The sequence below is a fragment of the Sceloporus occidentalis genome, unplaced genomic scaffold (assembly GCF_023333645.1).
Source record: "Sceloporus occidentalis isolate IW3139 unplaced genomic scaffold, rSceOcc1.0.p SCAF_161, whole genome shotgun sequence".
NCBI lineage: Eukaryota > Metazoa > Chordata > Lepidosauria > Squamata > Phrynosomatidae > Sceloporus > Sceloporus occidentalis.
The window spans coordinates 2,035,297-2,054,632 of NW_028317141.1; the positions used below are offsets into that span (position 1 = coordinate 2,035,297).

General features: G+C 40.9%; 1 protein-coding gene and 2 pseudogenes across 1 annotated transcript; all 3 read left to right on the top strand.

Annotated features, from left to right (window-relative positions):
- The first annotated feature begins 5,980 nt into the window (after positions 1-5,980).
- LOC149279787 (pulmonary surfactant-associated protein A pseudogene) lies at positions 5,981-6,424 on the top strand (annotated as a pseudogene).
- A 5,739-nt stretch (positions 6,425-12,163) lies between these two features.
- LOC149279788 (pulmonary surfactant-associated protein D-like) lies at positions 12,164-12,607 on the top strand. The gene has a single exon (XM_089500950.1). The coding sequence runs from the start codon at positions 12,164-12,166 to the stop codon at positions 12,605-12,607; it is 444 nt and encodes a 147-aa protein (XP_089357076.1).
- Positions 12,608-18,322: 5,715 nt separating this feature from the next.
- Positions 18,323-18,766, top strand: LOC149279789 (pulmonary surfactant-associated protein A pseudogene; annotated as a pseudogene).
- The last annotated feature ends 570 nt before the right edge of the window (positions 18,767-19,336 follow it).

The following is a 19,336-nucleotide window of genomic DNA, read 5'->3' on the forward strand; positions in this document are numbered from 1 at the left end:
GGTTGGGTTGTCAGGAGAACCGAAATGCAAAGTGCCTACTGTAAAGTTTGATGGGGGAGGGATAATGTTCTGGGGCTGTTTTCCAGCAAAGGGCAATGTTAATGATACAGCATTCAAAGACATTTTAGACAATTGTTTGATTCCAACTTTGTGGGAAGAGTTTGGGAAAGACCCTTTTCTATTCCAGCATGAATGTCTCTCAGCTCACAAAGCAAACATGGTTGGATGAGTTTGGTGAGGAGTAACGTAACTGGCTACACAGAGCCCTGACCTCAACCCCATCAACCCTATGGTGTCTGTATATAATATGTCTGTATGTGTATCTATGTGTGTATATATAATATATCTGTATGTGTATCTATGTGTGTGTATAAAATATGTTGATATGTGTATCTATATGTGTGTATAAAATATATCTGCATGTGTATCTATATGTGTGTATATAATATATCTATATGTGTATCTATATGTGTGTATATATAATATATCTGTATGTGTATCTATGTGTATATATAATATACCTGCTGTATGTGTATCTATGTGTGTGTATATAATATATCTATATGTGTATCTATATGTGTGTGTATATATAATATATCTGTATATGTATCTATGTGTACATATAGTATGTCTGTATGTATGATTACATATAATATATCTGCATGTGTATCTATATGTGTGTGTATATAATATATCTGTATGTGTATCTATGTGTAAATATAATATACCTGCTGTATGTGTATCTATGTGTGTGTATATAATATATCTGTATGTGTATCTATGAGTATATAAAATATATCTGTATGTGTATCTATATGTGTGTATATATATCTTTATGTGTATCTATGTGTGTGTATATATAATATATCTGTATGTGTATCTATGTGTGTGTATATATAATATATCTGTATGTGTAATTATGTGTGTGTATATATATCTGTATGTGTATCTATGAGTATGTGTATATATATATAATATATGTGTATGTGTGTTATGACGTAATGATGCAATGACCATTCCAATACGTAACTGATGCTTTTATTATACTGTCTGCTAACGGTTACAAAGAAAAACAACCGTCAACTGTCTTTTCATGTACCTGCCAGCCCCGCCCAGGTGATGACATCATGCTGGTACATCTGTATATGTATAGATGTGTGTGTATATAAAGCTTATAGAAATATATATTTGTTGGTGATAGAAAGCTGTAGATATAATAAAGAGCATTTAAACAAGATACCTTTATGCACTTTATTGGATCCATGAGAAAGAAACCCCCTTGTTTGTGTAATAATATAATACATTAATGGGGGGTGACATTTATAATTATGATTAAAGAAAACACAATTCCATCAGACTTCTCTTTTAAGGTATAGGTGATGATGTCACAAAGGCATGAAGATTCTGCCTGTGCCTAGTGATGATTTCACAATGACATGTGAAGCTATGATGTCACAGTGGGGCACAGGCTATATGAACACAACATTCTGAGAGTAAGACAGACACATGGATACTCACAGGTAAGTCACATCACCCTGAACGTAAGGCTGGGGAGTCAATGAAGGTTTAAGGTCAAAGAGCAAGAGAAAAATGTGCCGGCCCCTCTCACCTTTTATTTGTACATACCTCACCTTTCTTTGTATTTTGTATTTTATTTTGACTTCTGAATCTCACTTCCAAGGCAGCTGCTTTTTGAGCAAGAAATTTGAATTTCATTATTTGTGAGCCTCTATATTGATAGAGTTGCTGCTAGATCGGCCGTGCCCATGTGTAGCATTATTGTCTATGGAGAACCAACATCCTGAATTCATTGTTTCTTTCTTTATAGAGTTGGCCGTGTATCACACGACGTACAAAACGTCTGCGACGATTTTACTCACCTTGGTGAAGTAGAAGCCAAAGACAACATTATGTCAGAGATGACAAACAGAGACGTGGAGGGAAATATCCCAGCGTTCTTACAGGAAGTTCCTGAAGCTCCTGAACAGATAAAGCTGGATCCCGAGACATGCAAATTTTTTAATACCCACATGCGGGAGATAATTCGAAGTGGCTCGGATAATCCTTCTCCTCCCAACCTCAATGATGAACGCGTACAGGAGAGACATAAATCATCCAGAGGTAAACCTGCTATATCTCAGCAGCTTTACCCTCTGAAGAAACACCTACGAGATCTCCCTGTGGAGCCCTCAACCAGCGCAGACAGTGGGGAGCTTCTCAAACAACAGAGTGGGCGTGGGAAGAAAAATAGGGATGCGTTACCCAGAGAGGAACCTGTTATATCTCAGGAGCCTTCACCCCTGGAGGAACATCTTCAAAAGTTCCCAAGAGAACACGTAAAAAGCTTAGACAGCCGCAAGACTTCAAAGGCGGGACTGTTAAAAACATCCCGGTCTTCTCAAACCAGTGACCCGTCACCCACCCTGACATCTGACGATTTTACTCACCTTGGTGAAGTGGAAGCCAAAGGTAACAAAATGTCAGAGACGAAAACCAGAGACGTGGAGGGAAATATCCCAGCGTTCTCACAGGAAGTTCCTGAAGCTCCTGAACAGATAAAGCTGGATCCCGAGACATGGGAATTTTTTAATACCCACATGCGGGAGATAATTCGAAGTGGCTCGGATACTCCTTCTCCTCCCAACCTCAATGATGAACGCGTACAGGAGAGACATAAATCATCCAGAGGTAAACCTGCTATATCTCAGCAGCCTTACCCTCTGAAGAAACACCTACGAGATCTGCCTGTGGGGCCCTCAACCAGCGCAGACAGTGGGGAGCTTCTCAAACAACAGAGTGGGCGTGGGAAGAAGAAAAATGGGGATGAGTTACCCAGAGAGGAACCTGTTATGTCTCAGGAGCCTTCCCCTCTGGAGGAACATCTTCAAAAGCTCCCTAGGGAAAGCTTAAAGAGCTTAGACAGCCGTGAATCTTCACGCAAGACACATATGAGGTTCCACCCAACCCCATTCTTGGATCCCGAGACGGGGGAACATATTCATAGCCACATGCTGGAGACGCTTCGTAGTTGCTCAGATCGACCAATTCTGGTCCAGAACTCTATAAATGCAACTGTAGTGCCCCCTGAGATACCTTCCCCTCCAGAAACACGTTCCATCAGCAGAGAACAACCCAACCCCAATGATGAACGAGTACGGGAGAGTAGGAGGAAATTGAGGCATAAATCATCCAGAGGTAAACCTGCTATATCTCAGCAGCCTTACCCTCTGAAGAAACATCTACGAGATCTACCTGTGGAGCCCTCAACCAGCACAGACAGTGGGGTGCATCTCAAACAACAGAGTGGGCGTGGGAAGAAAAATAGGGATGCGTTACCCAGAGAGGAACCTGTCATGTCTCAGGAGCCTTCCGCTCAGGAGGAACATCTTCAAAAGCTGCCTGGAGAAAGCTTAAAGAGCTTAGACAGCGGTGAATCTTCACGCAAGACTTCACGGGTAGGACTGATGAAAACATCCCAGTCTCCTAATACCCATATGCGGGAGATGATTCGAAGTGGCTCGGAGATTCCTTCTCCTCCCAAACTCAATGATGAACGCGTACAGGAGAGACATAAATCATCCAGAGGTAAACCTGCTATATCTCAGCAGCCTAACCCTCTGAAGAAACATCTACGAGATCTCCCTGTGGAGCACTCAACCAGCACAGACAGTCGGGTGCATCTCAAACAACAGAGTGGGCTTCGGAAGGAAAATAAGGATGCGTTACCCAGAGAGGAACCTGTTAAATCTCAGGAGCCTCTGGAGGGACATCTTCAAAAGCTTCCTAGAGAAAGCTTAATGAGCTTAGACAGAGGGGAATCATCAAGCAAGACTTCCCAGGCAGAGCCATTGAAAACATCTTCTCAAACGGCTTCTGAAACGTCTTCTGAAAGTGACTCCCTGACATCCAGACTCCTGCTTTGTCTGACGGACACCATGACGACGATGTGCTACTGCTGTTGCACTACACTGTTTGGATCATCAAACAGTTCAGAGGAAGATGGATTGTGAGAAAAGACGGATGAAAAATATCTTCTCTGTGCATGTTTCATTTTGGTTGTTGTATTCTGCTGAGAGGCTGTTCCAGTCATCCGCTCAGTAATCCAGAACCATCCAAAGCACAGAAAGTATGGCAGTTTTTCTGGATTTTCTGCCACTATTTACACTGCTATGTATATCTGTTAATAAACTGTAAATAGCATTGGAAATTCTGTTATGTGTGTTTGTAGTGCATCGGTGGCTTCACAGAACTGCCGCACCACCCAATAGGTGTCCCTTTTCCTGCCCTGCTCCAGGCACTCGCCCTCTGTCTCTTCAGACATCCCAGACACTCCAGGTCCTTATCTTATCCGAGGTCCTGACTCAAATATACAAAAAACCCATGCCTGATATAAAACTAAAAACAGAGACCACGGAGATTTATTTCTTTAATCAAAATAGCAATTAGTCGACACCCTCCTATCATCCCCAGTTTTGATTTGTCCTTCACTGTGCCAAATGCTCTTTTCTTTCCTCATTTAATTCACGTATTGAGCAAATAAACAACAAATTAAAACACAACATTGCAGGTATAGATGAAATGAAAAAGAAATACAAACCTTGTGTTTGAAGGTATTAATAAGTAACACATGAAACAGGTATGATGCAGGTATAGATCAACTGAAAAATCACAAGCAAACTCAGCATTGAAGGTTTAGGGCAAATCTATAATGCATGGTAAACACTGGTATCAGCGTGGACATCGCTGGAAGCACTGATTGGAGGAGCAGAGATCCAAGGGGATCCATATAGACACTGCAGAGAACCCTCGCCTGGGTCAGAGATGCAGGACTGCAGTGCCCTGCTTCGTGATCACTGTGTGATCTGCTACAGTGGAGGTCATAGTGTCAGCAGTGCAAAAATATAAAAATCTAAATAATAAAAAAAGAGAATTTCATACACTAACCACTAGAAACGCCTCATAGCCATACCACTAGAAAAAAATATATATATTTTTATTTATAAAACCTTGACTCCCCTCTAGAAGTAGGGGGGTAGATGCTGGGCTTTTTTCTGCAGAGGTCGCTATCCCATAGGAGAAATCCTAATCAAAATTACTAAAAAAAAATAATAATAATAATAATAAAAATAATATTCAAAAATAAAAAAAAATATATAATTCATTTTCAAATTTCACCTAGTTCTCTAGATTTCAAGTTCCTCCAAAAAGCTTACCCTGCTATGAAAAACATTATAAAGTCAACAACGTGAATCCTATAAGCGTAGGAAAAAGTCAAAAGTCCAAAGAAATACCGCGAATAATCAATAACTGCTAATATAAAAGGCGCTGACTCCTGCGTTGGCTCTCTGAAAAGCCAGGACCTTCTCAACGTACATCAGAAGGTCACCTTGGAGTTTATTAAACACTATCCATGATTCAGTTTGGTCCATCAACAAAACTAATTTTGAATTGCGCCCATTGCAGATACGAACATGAACACAAAAGTTACAAATTTGGAGAGCAGGGTTTCTGCTCTAGAGAAGAAGCTGGCATCCCTCCAGAAGGGTAAGTTTGATGCTTCAGGACCCACCTGAGACCCAGAAACCATGTAGTCTAATTCTGACATCATCATTATTATATGCTCTCTGCTATCCTAACCCGGCTTGTCCTGGTCTTTCTGCTCTCTGGTATGACTTGTTCTGGATTGTCTTGACCACATGGTCCATCCTCCTGCTATGGCCCTTGGTTGCCAGTTAACTCTGACTGGTTCCGTTCCTAAATGTCATAACAATTCAGATGTTCTTTCCAAGAATATTTTATCCAAAGGTTTTTTTTTTAACCAAATCATCAGTTGAAATATCTCTTCGTTTAATAAACGATACATTATGAAAGGTCAATGATGGCTGGTTTCTCCTGAGAGAAGGACCTAAATAACGCTAAACAGTTAAATTATCTGTTTTGGCTATGCACAGCCCAAGGCTTCTTCTGGAGAAACCCACCGATGTTTGACCTTCACAGTGTTTTCTTTGAGGATATTAAAATAGTTTCGTCCTGTTTGGCAGTTCTCTACTTCGAAGCTGGAGCGATCTCCTCTGGGAACAAAGTATACATGAGCAACAGAAAGGAAGCTGATTACGCGACTGCAAAAGCCAACTGTGAACAGTTCCAGGGGACGCTGCCGACTCCCCAAACCAGCGCCGAGAACGCGGCCATCTCCCAGATTACGAAAGCCTTTAACAGGAGAGTGTTCCTTGGCATCAATGACATTAAAGATGAAGGGGTTTTTGTTTCTCTCAATGGGAACAAAATTGGGTATAAAAACTGGTACCCGAAACAACCGGATGGAAAAAGGGGTGAGAACTGCGCTGAGATGATGGAAATCGGACAGTGGAACGACCGGGCCTGTGGCGCTAGGAACATAGTCTTGTGTGAATTTTCATTGTGATGACTACATTATTAGTTTAAATTTAAAACATTAAGGTTTTAATAAGATTATATCGTTGTTACATTAACAATATAAAGGAGAACTTCACAGCCTCTACCATCATCTAATCAACATATTACTGTTATCTCCATCATGGTGCACAACCACATGTATGTGTATCTATGTGTGTGTATATAATATATCTGTATGTGTATCTATGTGTGTGTATATAATATATCTGTATGTATATCTATGTGTGTGTATAAAATATGTCTGTATGTGTATCTATGTGTGTGTATATAATATATCTATATGTGTATCTATGTGTGTGTATAAAATATATCTGTATGTGTATCTATGTGTGTGTATATAATATATCTATATGTGTATCTATGTGTGTGTATAAAATATATCTGTATGTGTATCTATGTGTGTGTATATAATATATCGGTATGTGTATCTATGTGTATATATAATATATCTATATGTGTATCTGTGTATATATAATATATCTATATGTGTATCTATGTGCATATATAATATATCTGTATGTGTAATTATGTGTGTATATATATCTGTATGTGTATCTATGCGTATGTGTATATATATATAATATATGTGTATGTGTGTTATGACGTAATGATGCAATGACCATTCCAATACGTAACTGATGCTTTTATTATACTGTCTGCTAACGGTTACAAAGAAAAACAACCGTCAACTGTCTTTTCATGTACCTGCCAGCCCCGCCCAGGTGATGACATCATGCTGGTACATCTGTATATGTATAGATGTGTGAGTATATAAAGCTGATAGAAGTATATATTTGTTGGTGATAGAAAGCTGTAGATATAATAAAGAGCATTTAAACAAGATACCTTTATGCACTTTATTGGATCCATGAGAAAGAAACCCCCTTGTTTGTGTAATAATATAATACATTAATGGGGGTGACATTTATAATTATGATTAAAGAAAACACAATTCCATCAGACTTCTCTTTTAAGGTATAGGTGATGATGTCACAAAGTGGTGAAGATTCTGGATGTGTCTAGTGATGATCAGAAAGACATTTGAAGCTCTCAGCTGTGCTTTGTAATACTGTCACAGAGATTTGAAGATTCTGGCTGTGCCTAGTGATGATGTCACAAAGGCATGAAGATTCTGCCTGTGCCTAGTGATGATTTCACAATGACATGTGAAGCTATGATGTCACAATGGGGCACAGGCTATATGAACACAACATTCTGAGAGTAAGACAGACACATGGATACTCACAGGTAAGTCACATCACCCTGAACGTAAGGCTGGGGAGTCAATGAAGGTTTAAGGTCAAAGAGCAAGAGAAAAATGTGCCGGCCCCTCTCACCTTTTATTTGTACATACCTCACCTTTCTTTGTATTTTGTATTTTATTTTGACTTCTGAATCTCACTTCCAAGGCAGCTGCTTTTTGAGCAAGAAATTTGAATTTCATTATTTGTGAGCCTCTATATTGATAGAGTTGCTGCTAGATCGGCCGTGCCCATGTGTAGCATTATTGTCTATGGAGAACCAACATCCTGAATTCATTGTTTCTTTCTTTATAGAGTTGGCCGTGTATCACACGACGTACAAAACGTCTGCGACGATTTTACTCACCTTGGTGAAGTAGAAGCCAAAGACAACATTATGTCAGAGATGACAAACAGAGACGTGGAGGGAAATATCCCAGCGTTCTTACAGGAAGTTCCTGAAGCTCCTGAACAGATAAAGCTGGATCCCGAGACATGCAAATTTTTTAATACCCACATGCGGGAGATAATTCGAAGTGGCTCGGATAATCCTTCTCCTCCCAACCTCAATGATGAACGCGTACAGGAGAGACATAAATCATCCAGAGGTAAACCTGCTATATCTCAGCAGCCTTACCCTCTGAAGAAACATCTACGAGATCTCCCTGTGGAGCCCTCAACCAGCGCAGACAGTGGGGAGCTTCTCAAACAACAGAGTGGGCGTGGGAAGAAAAATAGGGATGCGTTACCCAGAGAGGAACCTGTTATATCTCAGGAGCCTTCCCCCCTGGAGGAACATCTTCAAAAGTTCCCAAGAGAACACGTAAAAAGCTTAGACAGCCGCAAGACTTCAAAGGCGGGACTGTTAAAAACATCCCGGTCTTCTCAAACCAGTGACCCGTCACTCTCCCTGACATCTGACGATTTTACTCACCTTGGTGAAGTGGAAGCCAAAGGTAACAAAATGTCAGAGACGAAAACCAGAGACGTGGAGGGAAATATCCCAGCGTTCTCACAGGAAGTTCCTGAAGCTCCTGAACAGATAAAGCTGGATCCCGAGACATGGGAATTTTTTAATACCCACATGCGGGAGATAATTCGAAGTGGCTCGGATACTCCTTCTCCTCCCAACCTCAATGATGAACGCGTACAGGAGAGACATAAATCATCCAGAGGTAAACCTGCTATATCTCAGCAGCCTACCCCTCTGAAGAAACACCTACGAGATCTGCCTGTGGGGCCCTCAACCAGAGCAGACAGTGGGGTGCTTCTGAAACAACAGAGTGGGCGTGGGAAGAAGAAAAATGGGGATGAGTTACCCAGAGAGGAACCTGTTATGTCTCAGGAGCCTTCCCCTCTGGAGGAACATCTTCAAAAGCTCCCTAGGGAAAGCTTAAAGAGCTTAGACAGCCGTGAATCTTCACGCAAGACACATATGAGGTTCCACCCAACCCCATTCTTGGATCCCGAGACGGGGGAACATATTCATAGCCACATGCTGGAGACGCTTCGTAGTTGCTCAGATCGACCAATTCTGGTCCAGAACTCTATAAATGCAACTGTAGTGCCCCCTGAGATACCTTCCCCTCCAGAAACACGTTCCATCAGCAGAGAACAACCCAACCCCAATGATGAACGAGTACGGGAGAGTAGGAGGAAATTGAGGCATAAAACATCCAGAGGTAAACCTGCTATATCTCAGCAGCCTTACCCTCTGAAGAAACATCTACGAGATCTACCTGTGGAGCCCTCAACCAGCACAGACAGTGGGGTGCATCTCAAACAACAGAGTGGGCGTGGGAAGAAAAATAGGGATGCGTTACCCAGAGAGGAACCTGTCATGTCTCAGGAGCCTTCCGCTCAGGAGGAACATCTTCAAAAGCTGCCTGGAGAAAGCTTAAAGAGCTTAGACAGCGGTGAATCTTCACGCAAGACTTCACGGGTAGGACTGATGAAAACATCCCAGTCTCCTAATACCCACATGCGGGAGATGATTCGAAGTGGCTCGGAGATTCCTTCTCCTCCCAAACTCAATGATGAACGTGTACAGGAGAGACATAAATCATCCAGAGGTAAACCTGCTATATCTCAGCAGCCTAACCCTCTGAAGAAACATCTACGAGATCTCCCTGTGGAGCACTCAACCAGCACAGACAGTCGGGTGCATCTCAAACAACAGAGTGGGCTTCGGAAGGAAAATAAGGATGCGTTACCCAGAGAGGAACCTGTTAAATCTCAGGAGCCTCTGGAGGGACATCTTCAAAAGCTTCCTAGAGAAAGCTTAATGAGCTTAGACAGAGGGGAATCATCAAGCAAGACTTCCCAGGCAGAGCCATTGAAAACATCTTCTCAAACGTCTTCTGAAACGTCTTCTGAAAGTGACTCCATGACATCCAGACTCCTGCTTTGTCTGACGGACACCATGACGACGATGTGCTACTGCTGTTGCACTGCACTGTTTGGATCATCAAACAGTTCAGAGGAAGATGGATTGTGAGAATAGACGGATGAAAAATATCTTCTCTGTGCATGTTTCATTTTGGTTGTTGTATTCTGCTGAGAGGCTGTTCCAGTCATCCGCTCAGTAATCCAGAACCATCCAAAGCACAGAAAGTATGGCAGTTTTTCTGGATTTTCTGCCACTATTTACACTGCTATGTATATCTGTTAATAAACTGTAAATAGCATTGGAAATTCTGTTATGTGTGTTTGTAGTGCATCGGTGGCTTCACAGAACTGCCGCACCACCCAATAGGTGTCCCTTTTCCTGCCCTGCTCCAGGCACTCGCCCTCTGTCTCTTCAGACATCCCAGACACTCCAGGTCCTTATCTTATCCGAGGTCCTGACCCAAATATACAAAAAACCCATGCCTGATATAAAACTAAAAACAGAGACCACGGAGATTTATTTCTTTAATCAAAATAGCAATTCGTCGACACCCTCCTATCATCCCCAGTTTTGATTTGTCCTTCACTGTGCCAAATGCTCTTTTCTTTCCTCATTTAATTCACGTATTGAGCAAATAAACAACAAATTAAAACACAGCATTGCAGGTATAGATGAAATGAAAAAGAAATACAAACCTTGTGTTTGAAGGTATTAATAAGTAACACATGAAACAGGTATGATGCAGGTATAGATCAACTGAAAAATCACAAGCAAACTCAGCATTGAAGGTTTAGGGCAAATCTATAATGCATGGTAAACACTGGTATCAGCGTGGACATCGCTGGAAGCACTGATTGGAGGAGCAGAGACCCAAGGGGATCCATATAGACACTGCAGAGAACCCTCGCCTGGGTCAGAGATGCAGGACTGCAGTGCCCTGCTTCTTGATCACTGTGTGATCTGCTACAGTGGAGGTCATAGTGTCAGCAGTGCAAAAATATAAAAATCTAAATAATAAAAAAAGAGAATATCATACACTAACCACTAGAAACGCCTCATAGCCATACCACTAGAAAAATATATATATATTTTTATTTATAAAACCTTGACTCCCCTCTAGAAGTAGGGGGGTAGATGCTGGGCTTTTTTCTGCAGAGGTCCCTATCCCATAGGAGAAATCCTAATCAAAATTACTAAAAAAAAATAATAATAATAATAATAATAATAAAAATAATATTCAAAAATAAAAAAAAATATATAATTCATTTTGAAATTTCACCTAGTTCTCTAGATTTCAAGTTCCTCCAAAAAGCTTACCCTGCTATGAAAAACATTATAAAGTCAACAACGTGAATCCTATAAGCGTAGGAAAAAGTCAAAAGTCCAAAGAAATACCGCGAATAATCAATAACTGCTAATATAAAAGGCGCTGACTCCTGCGTGCCGTGTTCTGCGTTGGCTCTATGAAAAGCCAGGACCTTCTCAACGTACATCAGAAGGTCACCTTGGAGTTTATTAAACACTATCCATGATTCAGTTTGGTCCATCAACAAAACTAATTTTGAATTGCGCCCATTGCAGATACGAACATGAACACAAAAGTTACAAATTTGGAGAGCAGGGTTTCTGCTCTAGAGAAGAAGCTAGCATCCCTCCAGAAGGGTAAGTTTGATGCTTCAGGACCCACCTGAGACCCAGAAACCATGTAGTCTAATTCTGACATCATCATTATTATATGCTCTCTGCTATCCTAACCCGGCTTGTCCTGGTCTTTCTGCTCTCTGGTATGACTTGTTCTGGATTGTCTTGACCACATGGTACAGCCTCCTGCTATGGCCCTTGGTTGCCAGTTAACTCTGACTGGTTCCGTTCCTAAATGTCATAACAATTCAGATGTTCTTTCCAAGAATATTTTATCCAAAGGTTTTTTTTTTAACCAAATCATCAGTTGAAATATCTCTTCGTTTAATAAACGATACATTATGAAAGGTCAATGTTGGCTGGTTTCTCCTGAGAGAAGGACCTAAATAACGCTAAACAGTTAAATTATCTGTTTTGGCTATGCACAGCCCAAGGCTTCTTCTGGAGAAACCCACCGATGTTTGACCTTCACAGTGTTTTCTTTGAGGATATTAAAATAGTTTCGTCCTGTTTGGCAGTTCTCTACTTCGAAGCTGGAGCGATCTCCTCTTGGAACAAAGTATACATGAGCAACAGAAAGGAAGCTGATTACGCGACTGCAAAAGCCAACTGTGAACAGTTCCAGGGGACGCTGCCGACTCCCCAAACCAGCGCCGAGAACGCGGCCATCTCCCAGATTACGAAAGCCTTTAACAGGAGAGTGTTCCTTGGCATCAATGACATTAAAGATGAAGGGGTTTTTGTTTCTCTCAATGGGAACAAAATTGGGTATAAAAACTGGTACCCGAAACAACCGGATGGAAAAAGGGGTGAGAACTGCGCTGAGATGATGGAAATCGGACAGTGGAACGACCGGCCCTGTGGCGCTAGGAACATAGTCTTGTGTGAATTTTCATTGTGATGACTACATTATTAGTTTAAATTTAAAACATTAAGGTTTTAATAAGATTATATCGTTGTTACATTAACAATATAAAGGAGAACTTCACAGCCTCTACCATCATCTAATCAACATATTACTGTTATCTCCATCATGGTGCACAACCACATGTATGTGTATCTATGTGTGTGTATATAATATATCTGTATGTGTATCTATGTGTGTGTATATAATATATCTGTATGTATATCTATGTGTGTGTATAAAATATGTCTGTATGTGTATCTATGTGTGTGTATATAATATATCTGTGTATCTATGTGTGTGTATAAAATATATCTGTATGTGTATCTATGTGTGTGTATATAATATATCTATATGTGTATCTATGTGTGTGTATAAAATATATCTGTATGTGTATCTATGTGTGTGTATATAATATATCGGTATGTGTATCTATGTGTATATATAATATATCTATATGTGTATCTGTGTATATATAATATATCTATATGTGTATCTATGTGTATATATAATATATCTGTATGTGTAATTATGTGTGTATATATATCTGTATGTGTATCTATGCGTATGTGTATATATATATAATATATGTGTATGTGTGTTATGACGTAATGATGCAATGACCATTCCAATACGTAACTGATGCTTTTATTATACTGTCTGCTAACGGTTACAAAGAAAAACAACCGTCAACTGTCTTTTCATGTACCTGCCAGCCCCGCCCAGGTGATGACATCATGCTGGTACATCTGTATATGTATAGATGTGTGAGTATATAAAGCTGATAGAAGTATATATTTGTTGGTGATAGAAAGCTGTAGATATAATAAAGAGCATTTAAACAAGATACCTTTATGCACTTTATTGGATCCATGAGAAAGAAACCCCCTTGTTTGTGTAATAATATAATACATTAATGGGGGTGACATTTATAATTATGATTAAAGAAAACACAATTCCATCAGACTTCTCTTTTAAGGTATAGGTGATGATGTCACAAAGTGGTGAAGATTCTGGATGTGTCTAGTGATGATCAGAAAGACATTTGAAGCTCTCAGCTGTGCTTTGTAATACTGTCACAGAGATTTGAAGATTCTGGCTGTGCCTAGTGATGATGTCACAAAGGCATGAAGATTCTGCCTGTGCCTAGTGATGATTTCACAATGACATGTGAAGCTATGATGTCACAATGGGGCACAGGCTATATGAACACAACATTCTGAGAGTAAGACAGACACATGGATACTCACAGGTAAGTCACATCACCCTGAACGTAAGGCTGGGGAGTCAATGAAGGTTTAAGGTCAAAGAGCAAGAGAAAAATGTGCCGGCCCCTCTCACCTTTTATTTGTACATACCTCACCTTTCTTTGTATTTTGTATTTTATTTTGACTTCTGAATCTCACTTCCAAGGCAGCTGCTTTTTGAGCAAGAAATTTGAATTTCATTATTTGTGAGCCTCTATATTGATAGAGTTGCTGCTAGATCGGCCGTGCCCATGTGTAGCATTATTGTCTATGGAGAACCAACATCCTGAATTCATTGTTTCTTTCTTTATAGAGTTGGCCGTGTATCACACGACGTACAAAACGTCTGCGACGATTTTACTCACCTTGGTGAAGTAGAAGCCAAAGACAACATTATGTCAGAGATGACAAACAGAGACGTGGAGGGAAATATCCCAGCGTTCTTACAGGAAGTTCCTGAAGCTCCTGAACAGATAAAGCTGGATCCCGAGACATGCAAATTTTTTAATACCCACATGCGGGAGATAATTCGAAGTGGCTCGGATAATCCTTCTCCTCCCAACCTCAATGATGAACGCGTACAGGAGAGACATAAATCATCCAGAGGTAAACCTGCTATATCTCAGCAGCCTTACCCTCTGAAGAAACATCTACGAGATCTCCCTGTGGAGCCCTCAACCAGCGCAGACAGTGGGGAGCTTCTCAAACAACAGAGTGGGCGTGGGAAGAAAAATAGGGATGCGTTACCCAGAGAGGAACCTGTTATATCTCAGGATCCTTCCCCCCTGGAGGAACATCTTCAAAAGTTCCCAAGAGAACACGTAAAAAGCTTAGACAGCCGCAAGACTTCAAAGGCGGGACTGTTAAAAACATCCCGGTCTTCTCAAACCAGTGACCCGTCACCCACCCTGACATCTGACGATTTTACTCACCTTGGTGAAGTGGAAGCCAAAGGTAACAAAATGTCAGAGACGAAAACCAGAGACGTGGAGGGAAATATCCCAGCGTTCTCACAGGAAGTTCCTGAAGCTCCTGAACAGATAAAGCTGGATCCCGAGACATGGGAATTTTTTAATACCCACATGCGGGAGATAATTCGAAGTGGCTCGGATACTCCTTCTCCTCCCAACCTCAATGATGAACGCGTACAGGAGAGACATAAATCATCCAGAGGTAAACCTGCTATATCTCAGCAGCCTACCCCTCTGAAGAAACACCTCCGAGATCTGCCTGTGGGGCCCTCAACCAGAGCAGACAGTGGGGTGCTTCTGAAACAACAGAGTGGGCGTGGGAAGAAGAAAAATGGGGATGAGTTACCCAGAGAGGAACCTGTTATGTCTCAGGAGCCTTCCCCTCTGGAGGAACATCTTCAAAAGCTCCCTAGGGAAAGCTTAAAGAGCTTAGACAGCCGTGAATCTTCACGCAAGACACATATGAGGTTCCACCCAACCCCATTCTTGGATCCCGAGACGGGGGAACATATTCATAGCCACATGCTGGAGACGCTTCGTAGTTGCTCAGATCGACCAATTCTGGTCCAGAACTCTATAAATGCAACTGTAGTGCCCCCTGAGATACCTTCCCCTCCAGAAACACGTTCCATCAGCAGAGAACAACCCAACCCCAATGATGAACGAGTACGGGAGAGTAGGAGGAAATTGAGGCATAAATCATCCAGAGGTAAACCTGCTATATCTCAGCAGCCTTACCCTCTGAAGAAACATCTACGAGATCTACCTGTGGAGCCCTCAACCAGCACAGACAGTGGGGTGCATCTCAAACAACAGAGTGGGCGTGGGAAGAAAAATAGGGATGCGTTACCCAGAGAGGAACCTGTCATGTCTCAGGAGCCTTCCGCTCAGGAGGAACATCTTCAAAAGCTGCCTGGAGAAAGCTTAAAGAGCTTAGACAGCGGTGAATCTTCACGCAAGACTTCACGGGTAGGACTGATGAAAACATCCCAGTCTCCTAATACCCATATGCGGGAGATGATTCGAAGTGGCTCGGAGATTCCTTCTCCTCCCAAACTCAATGATGAACGCGTACAGGAGAGACATAAATCATCCAGAGGTAAACCTGCTATATCTCAGCAGCCTAACCCTCTGAAGAAACATCTACGAGATCTCCCTGTGGAGCACTCAACCAGCACAGACAGTCGGGTGCATCTCAAACAACAGAGTGGGCTTCGGAAGGAAAATAAGGATGCGTTACCCAGAGAGGAACCTGTTAAATCTCAGGAGCCTCTGGAGGGACATCTTCAAAAGCTTCCTAGAGAAAGCTTAATGAGCTTAGACAGAGGGGAATCATCAAGCAAGACTTCCAAGGCAGAGCCATTGAAAACATCTTCTCAAACGGCTTCTGAAACGTCTTCTGAAAGTGACTCCCTGACATCCAGACTCCTGCTTTGTCTGACGGACACCATGACGACGATGTGCTACTGCTGTTGCACTACACTGTTTGGATCATCAAACAGTTCAGAGGAAGATGGATTGTGAGAAAAGACGGATGAAAAATATCTTCTCTGTGCATGTTTCATTTTGGTTGTTGTATTCTGCTGAGAGGCTGTTCCAGTCATCCGCTCAGTAATCCAGAACCATCCAAAGCACAGAAAGTATGGCAGTTTTTCTGGATTTTCTGCCACTATTTACACTGCTATGTATATCTGTTAATAAACTGTAAATAGCATTGGAAATTCTGTTATGTGTGTTTGTAGTGCATCGGTGGCTTCACAGAACTGCCGCACCACCCAATAGGTGTCCCTTTTCCTGCCCTGCTCCAGGCACTCGCCCTCTGTCTCTTCAGACATCCCAGACACTCCAGGTCCTTATCTTATCCGAGGTCCTGACTCAAATATACAAAAAACCCATGCCTGATATAAAACTAAAAACAGAGACCACGGAGATTTATTTCTTTAATCAAAATAGCAATTCGTCGACACCCTCCTATCATCCCCAGTTTTGATTTGTCCTTCACTGTGCCAAATGCTCTTTTCTTTCCTCATTTAATTCACGTATTGAGCAAATAAACAACAAATTAAAACACAACATTGCAGGTATAGATGAAATGAAAAAGAAATACAAACCTTGTGTTTGAAGGTATTAATAAGTAACACATGAAACAGGTATGATGCAGGTATAGATCAACTGAAAAATCACAAGCAAACTCAGCATTGAAGGTTTAGGGCAAATCTATAATGCATGGTAAACACTGGTATCAGCGTGGACATCGCTGGAAGCACTGATTGGAGGAGCAGAGATCCAAGGGGATCCATATAGACACTGCAGAGAACCCTCGCCTGGGTCAGAGATGCAGGACTGCAGTGCCCTGCTTCGTGATCACTGTGTGATCTGCTACAGTGGAGGTCATAGTGTCAGCAGTGCAAAAATATAAAAATCTAAATAATAAAAAAAGAGAATTTCATACACTAACCACTAGAAACGCCTCATAGCCATACCACTAGAAAAAAATATATATATTTTTATTTATAAAACCTTGACTCCCCTCTAGAAGTAGGGGGGTAGATGCTGGGCTTTTTTCTGCAGAGGTCGCTATCCCATAGGAGAAATCCTAATCAAAATTACTAAAAAAAAATAATAATAATAATAATAAAAATAATATTCAAAAATAAAAAAAAATATATAATTCATTTTCAAATTTCACCTAGTTCTCTAGATTTCAAGTTCCTCCAAAAAGCTTACCCTGCTATGAAAAACATTATAAAGTCAACAACGTGAATCCTATAAGCGTAGGAAAAAGTCAAAAGTCCAAAGAAATACCGCGAATAATCAATAACTGCTAATATAAAAGGCGCTGACTCCTGCGTTGGCTCTCTGAAAAGCCAGGACCTTCTCAACGTACATCAGAAGGTCACCTTGGAGTTTATTAAACACTATCCATGATTCAGTTTGGTCCATCAACAAAACTAATTTTGAATTGCGCCCATTGCAGATACGAACATGAACACAAAAGTTACAAATTTGGAGAGCAGGGTTTCTGCTCTAGAGAAGAAGCTGGCATCCCTCCAGAAGGGTAAGTTTGATGCTTCAGGACCCACCTGAGACCCAGAAACCATGTAGTCTAATTCTGACATCATCATTATTATATGCTCTCTGCTATCCTAACCCGGCTTGTCCTGGTCTTTCTGCTCTCTGGTATGACTTGTTCTGGATTGTCTTGACCACATGGTCCATCCTCCTGCTATGGCCCTTGGTTGGCAGTTAACTCTGACTGGTTCCGTTCCTAAATGTCATAACAATTCAGATGTTCTTTCCAAGAATATTTTATCCAAAGGTTTTTTTTTTAACCAAATCATCAGTTGAAATATCTCTTCGTTTAATAAACGATACATTATGAAAGGTCAATGATGGCTGGTTTCTCCTGAGAGAAGGACCTAAATAACGCTAAACAGTTAAATTATCTGTTTTGGCTATGCACAGCCCAAGGCTTCTTCTGGAGAAACCCACCGATGTTTGACCTTCACAGTGTTTTCTTTGAGGATATTAAAATAGTTTCGTCCTGTTTGGCAGTTCTCTACTTCGAAGCTGGAGCGATCTCCTCTGGGAACAAAGTATACATGAGCAACAGAAAGGAAGCTGATTACGCGACTGCAAAAGCCAACTGTGAACAGTTCCAGGGGACGCTGCCGACTCCCCAAACCAGCGCCGAGAACGCGGCCATCTCCCAGATTACGAAAGCCTTTAACAGGAGAGTGTTCCTTGGCATCAATGACATTAAAGATGAAGGGGTTTTTGTTTCTCTCAATGGGAACAAAATTGGGTATAAAAACTGGTACCCGAAACAACCGGATGGAAAAAGGGGTGAGAACTGCGCTGAGATGATGGAAATCGGACAGTGGAACGACCGGGCCTGTGGCGCTAGGAACATAGTCTTGTGTGAATTTTCATTGTGATGACTACATTATTAGTTTAAATTTAAAACATTAAGGTTTTAATAAGATTATATCGTTGTTACATTAACAATATAAAGGAGAACTTCACAGCCTCTACCATCATCTAATCAACATATTACTGTTATCTCCATCATGGTGCACAACCACATGTATGTGTATCTATGTGTGTGTATATAATATATCTGTATGTGTATCTATGTGTGTGTATATAATATATCTGTATGTATATCTATGTGTGTGTATAAAATATGTCTGTATGTGTATCTATGTGTGTGTATATAATATATCTATATGTGTATCTATGTGTGTGTATAAAATATATCTGTATGTGTATCTATGTGTGTGTATATAATATATCTATATGTGTATCTATGTGTGTGTATAAAATATATCTGTATGTGTATCTATGTGTGTGTATATAATATATCGGTATGTGTATCTATGTGTATATATAATATATCTATATGTGTATCTGTGTATATATAATATATCTATATGTGTATCTATGTGCATATATAATATATCTGTATGTGTAATTATGTGTGTATATATATCTGTATGTGTATCTAT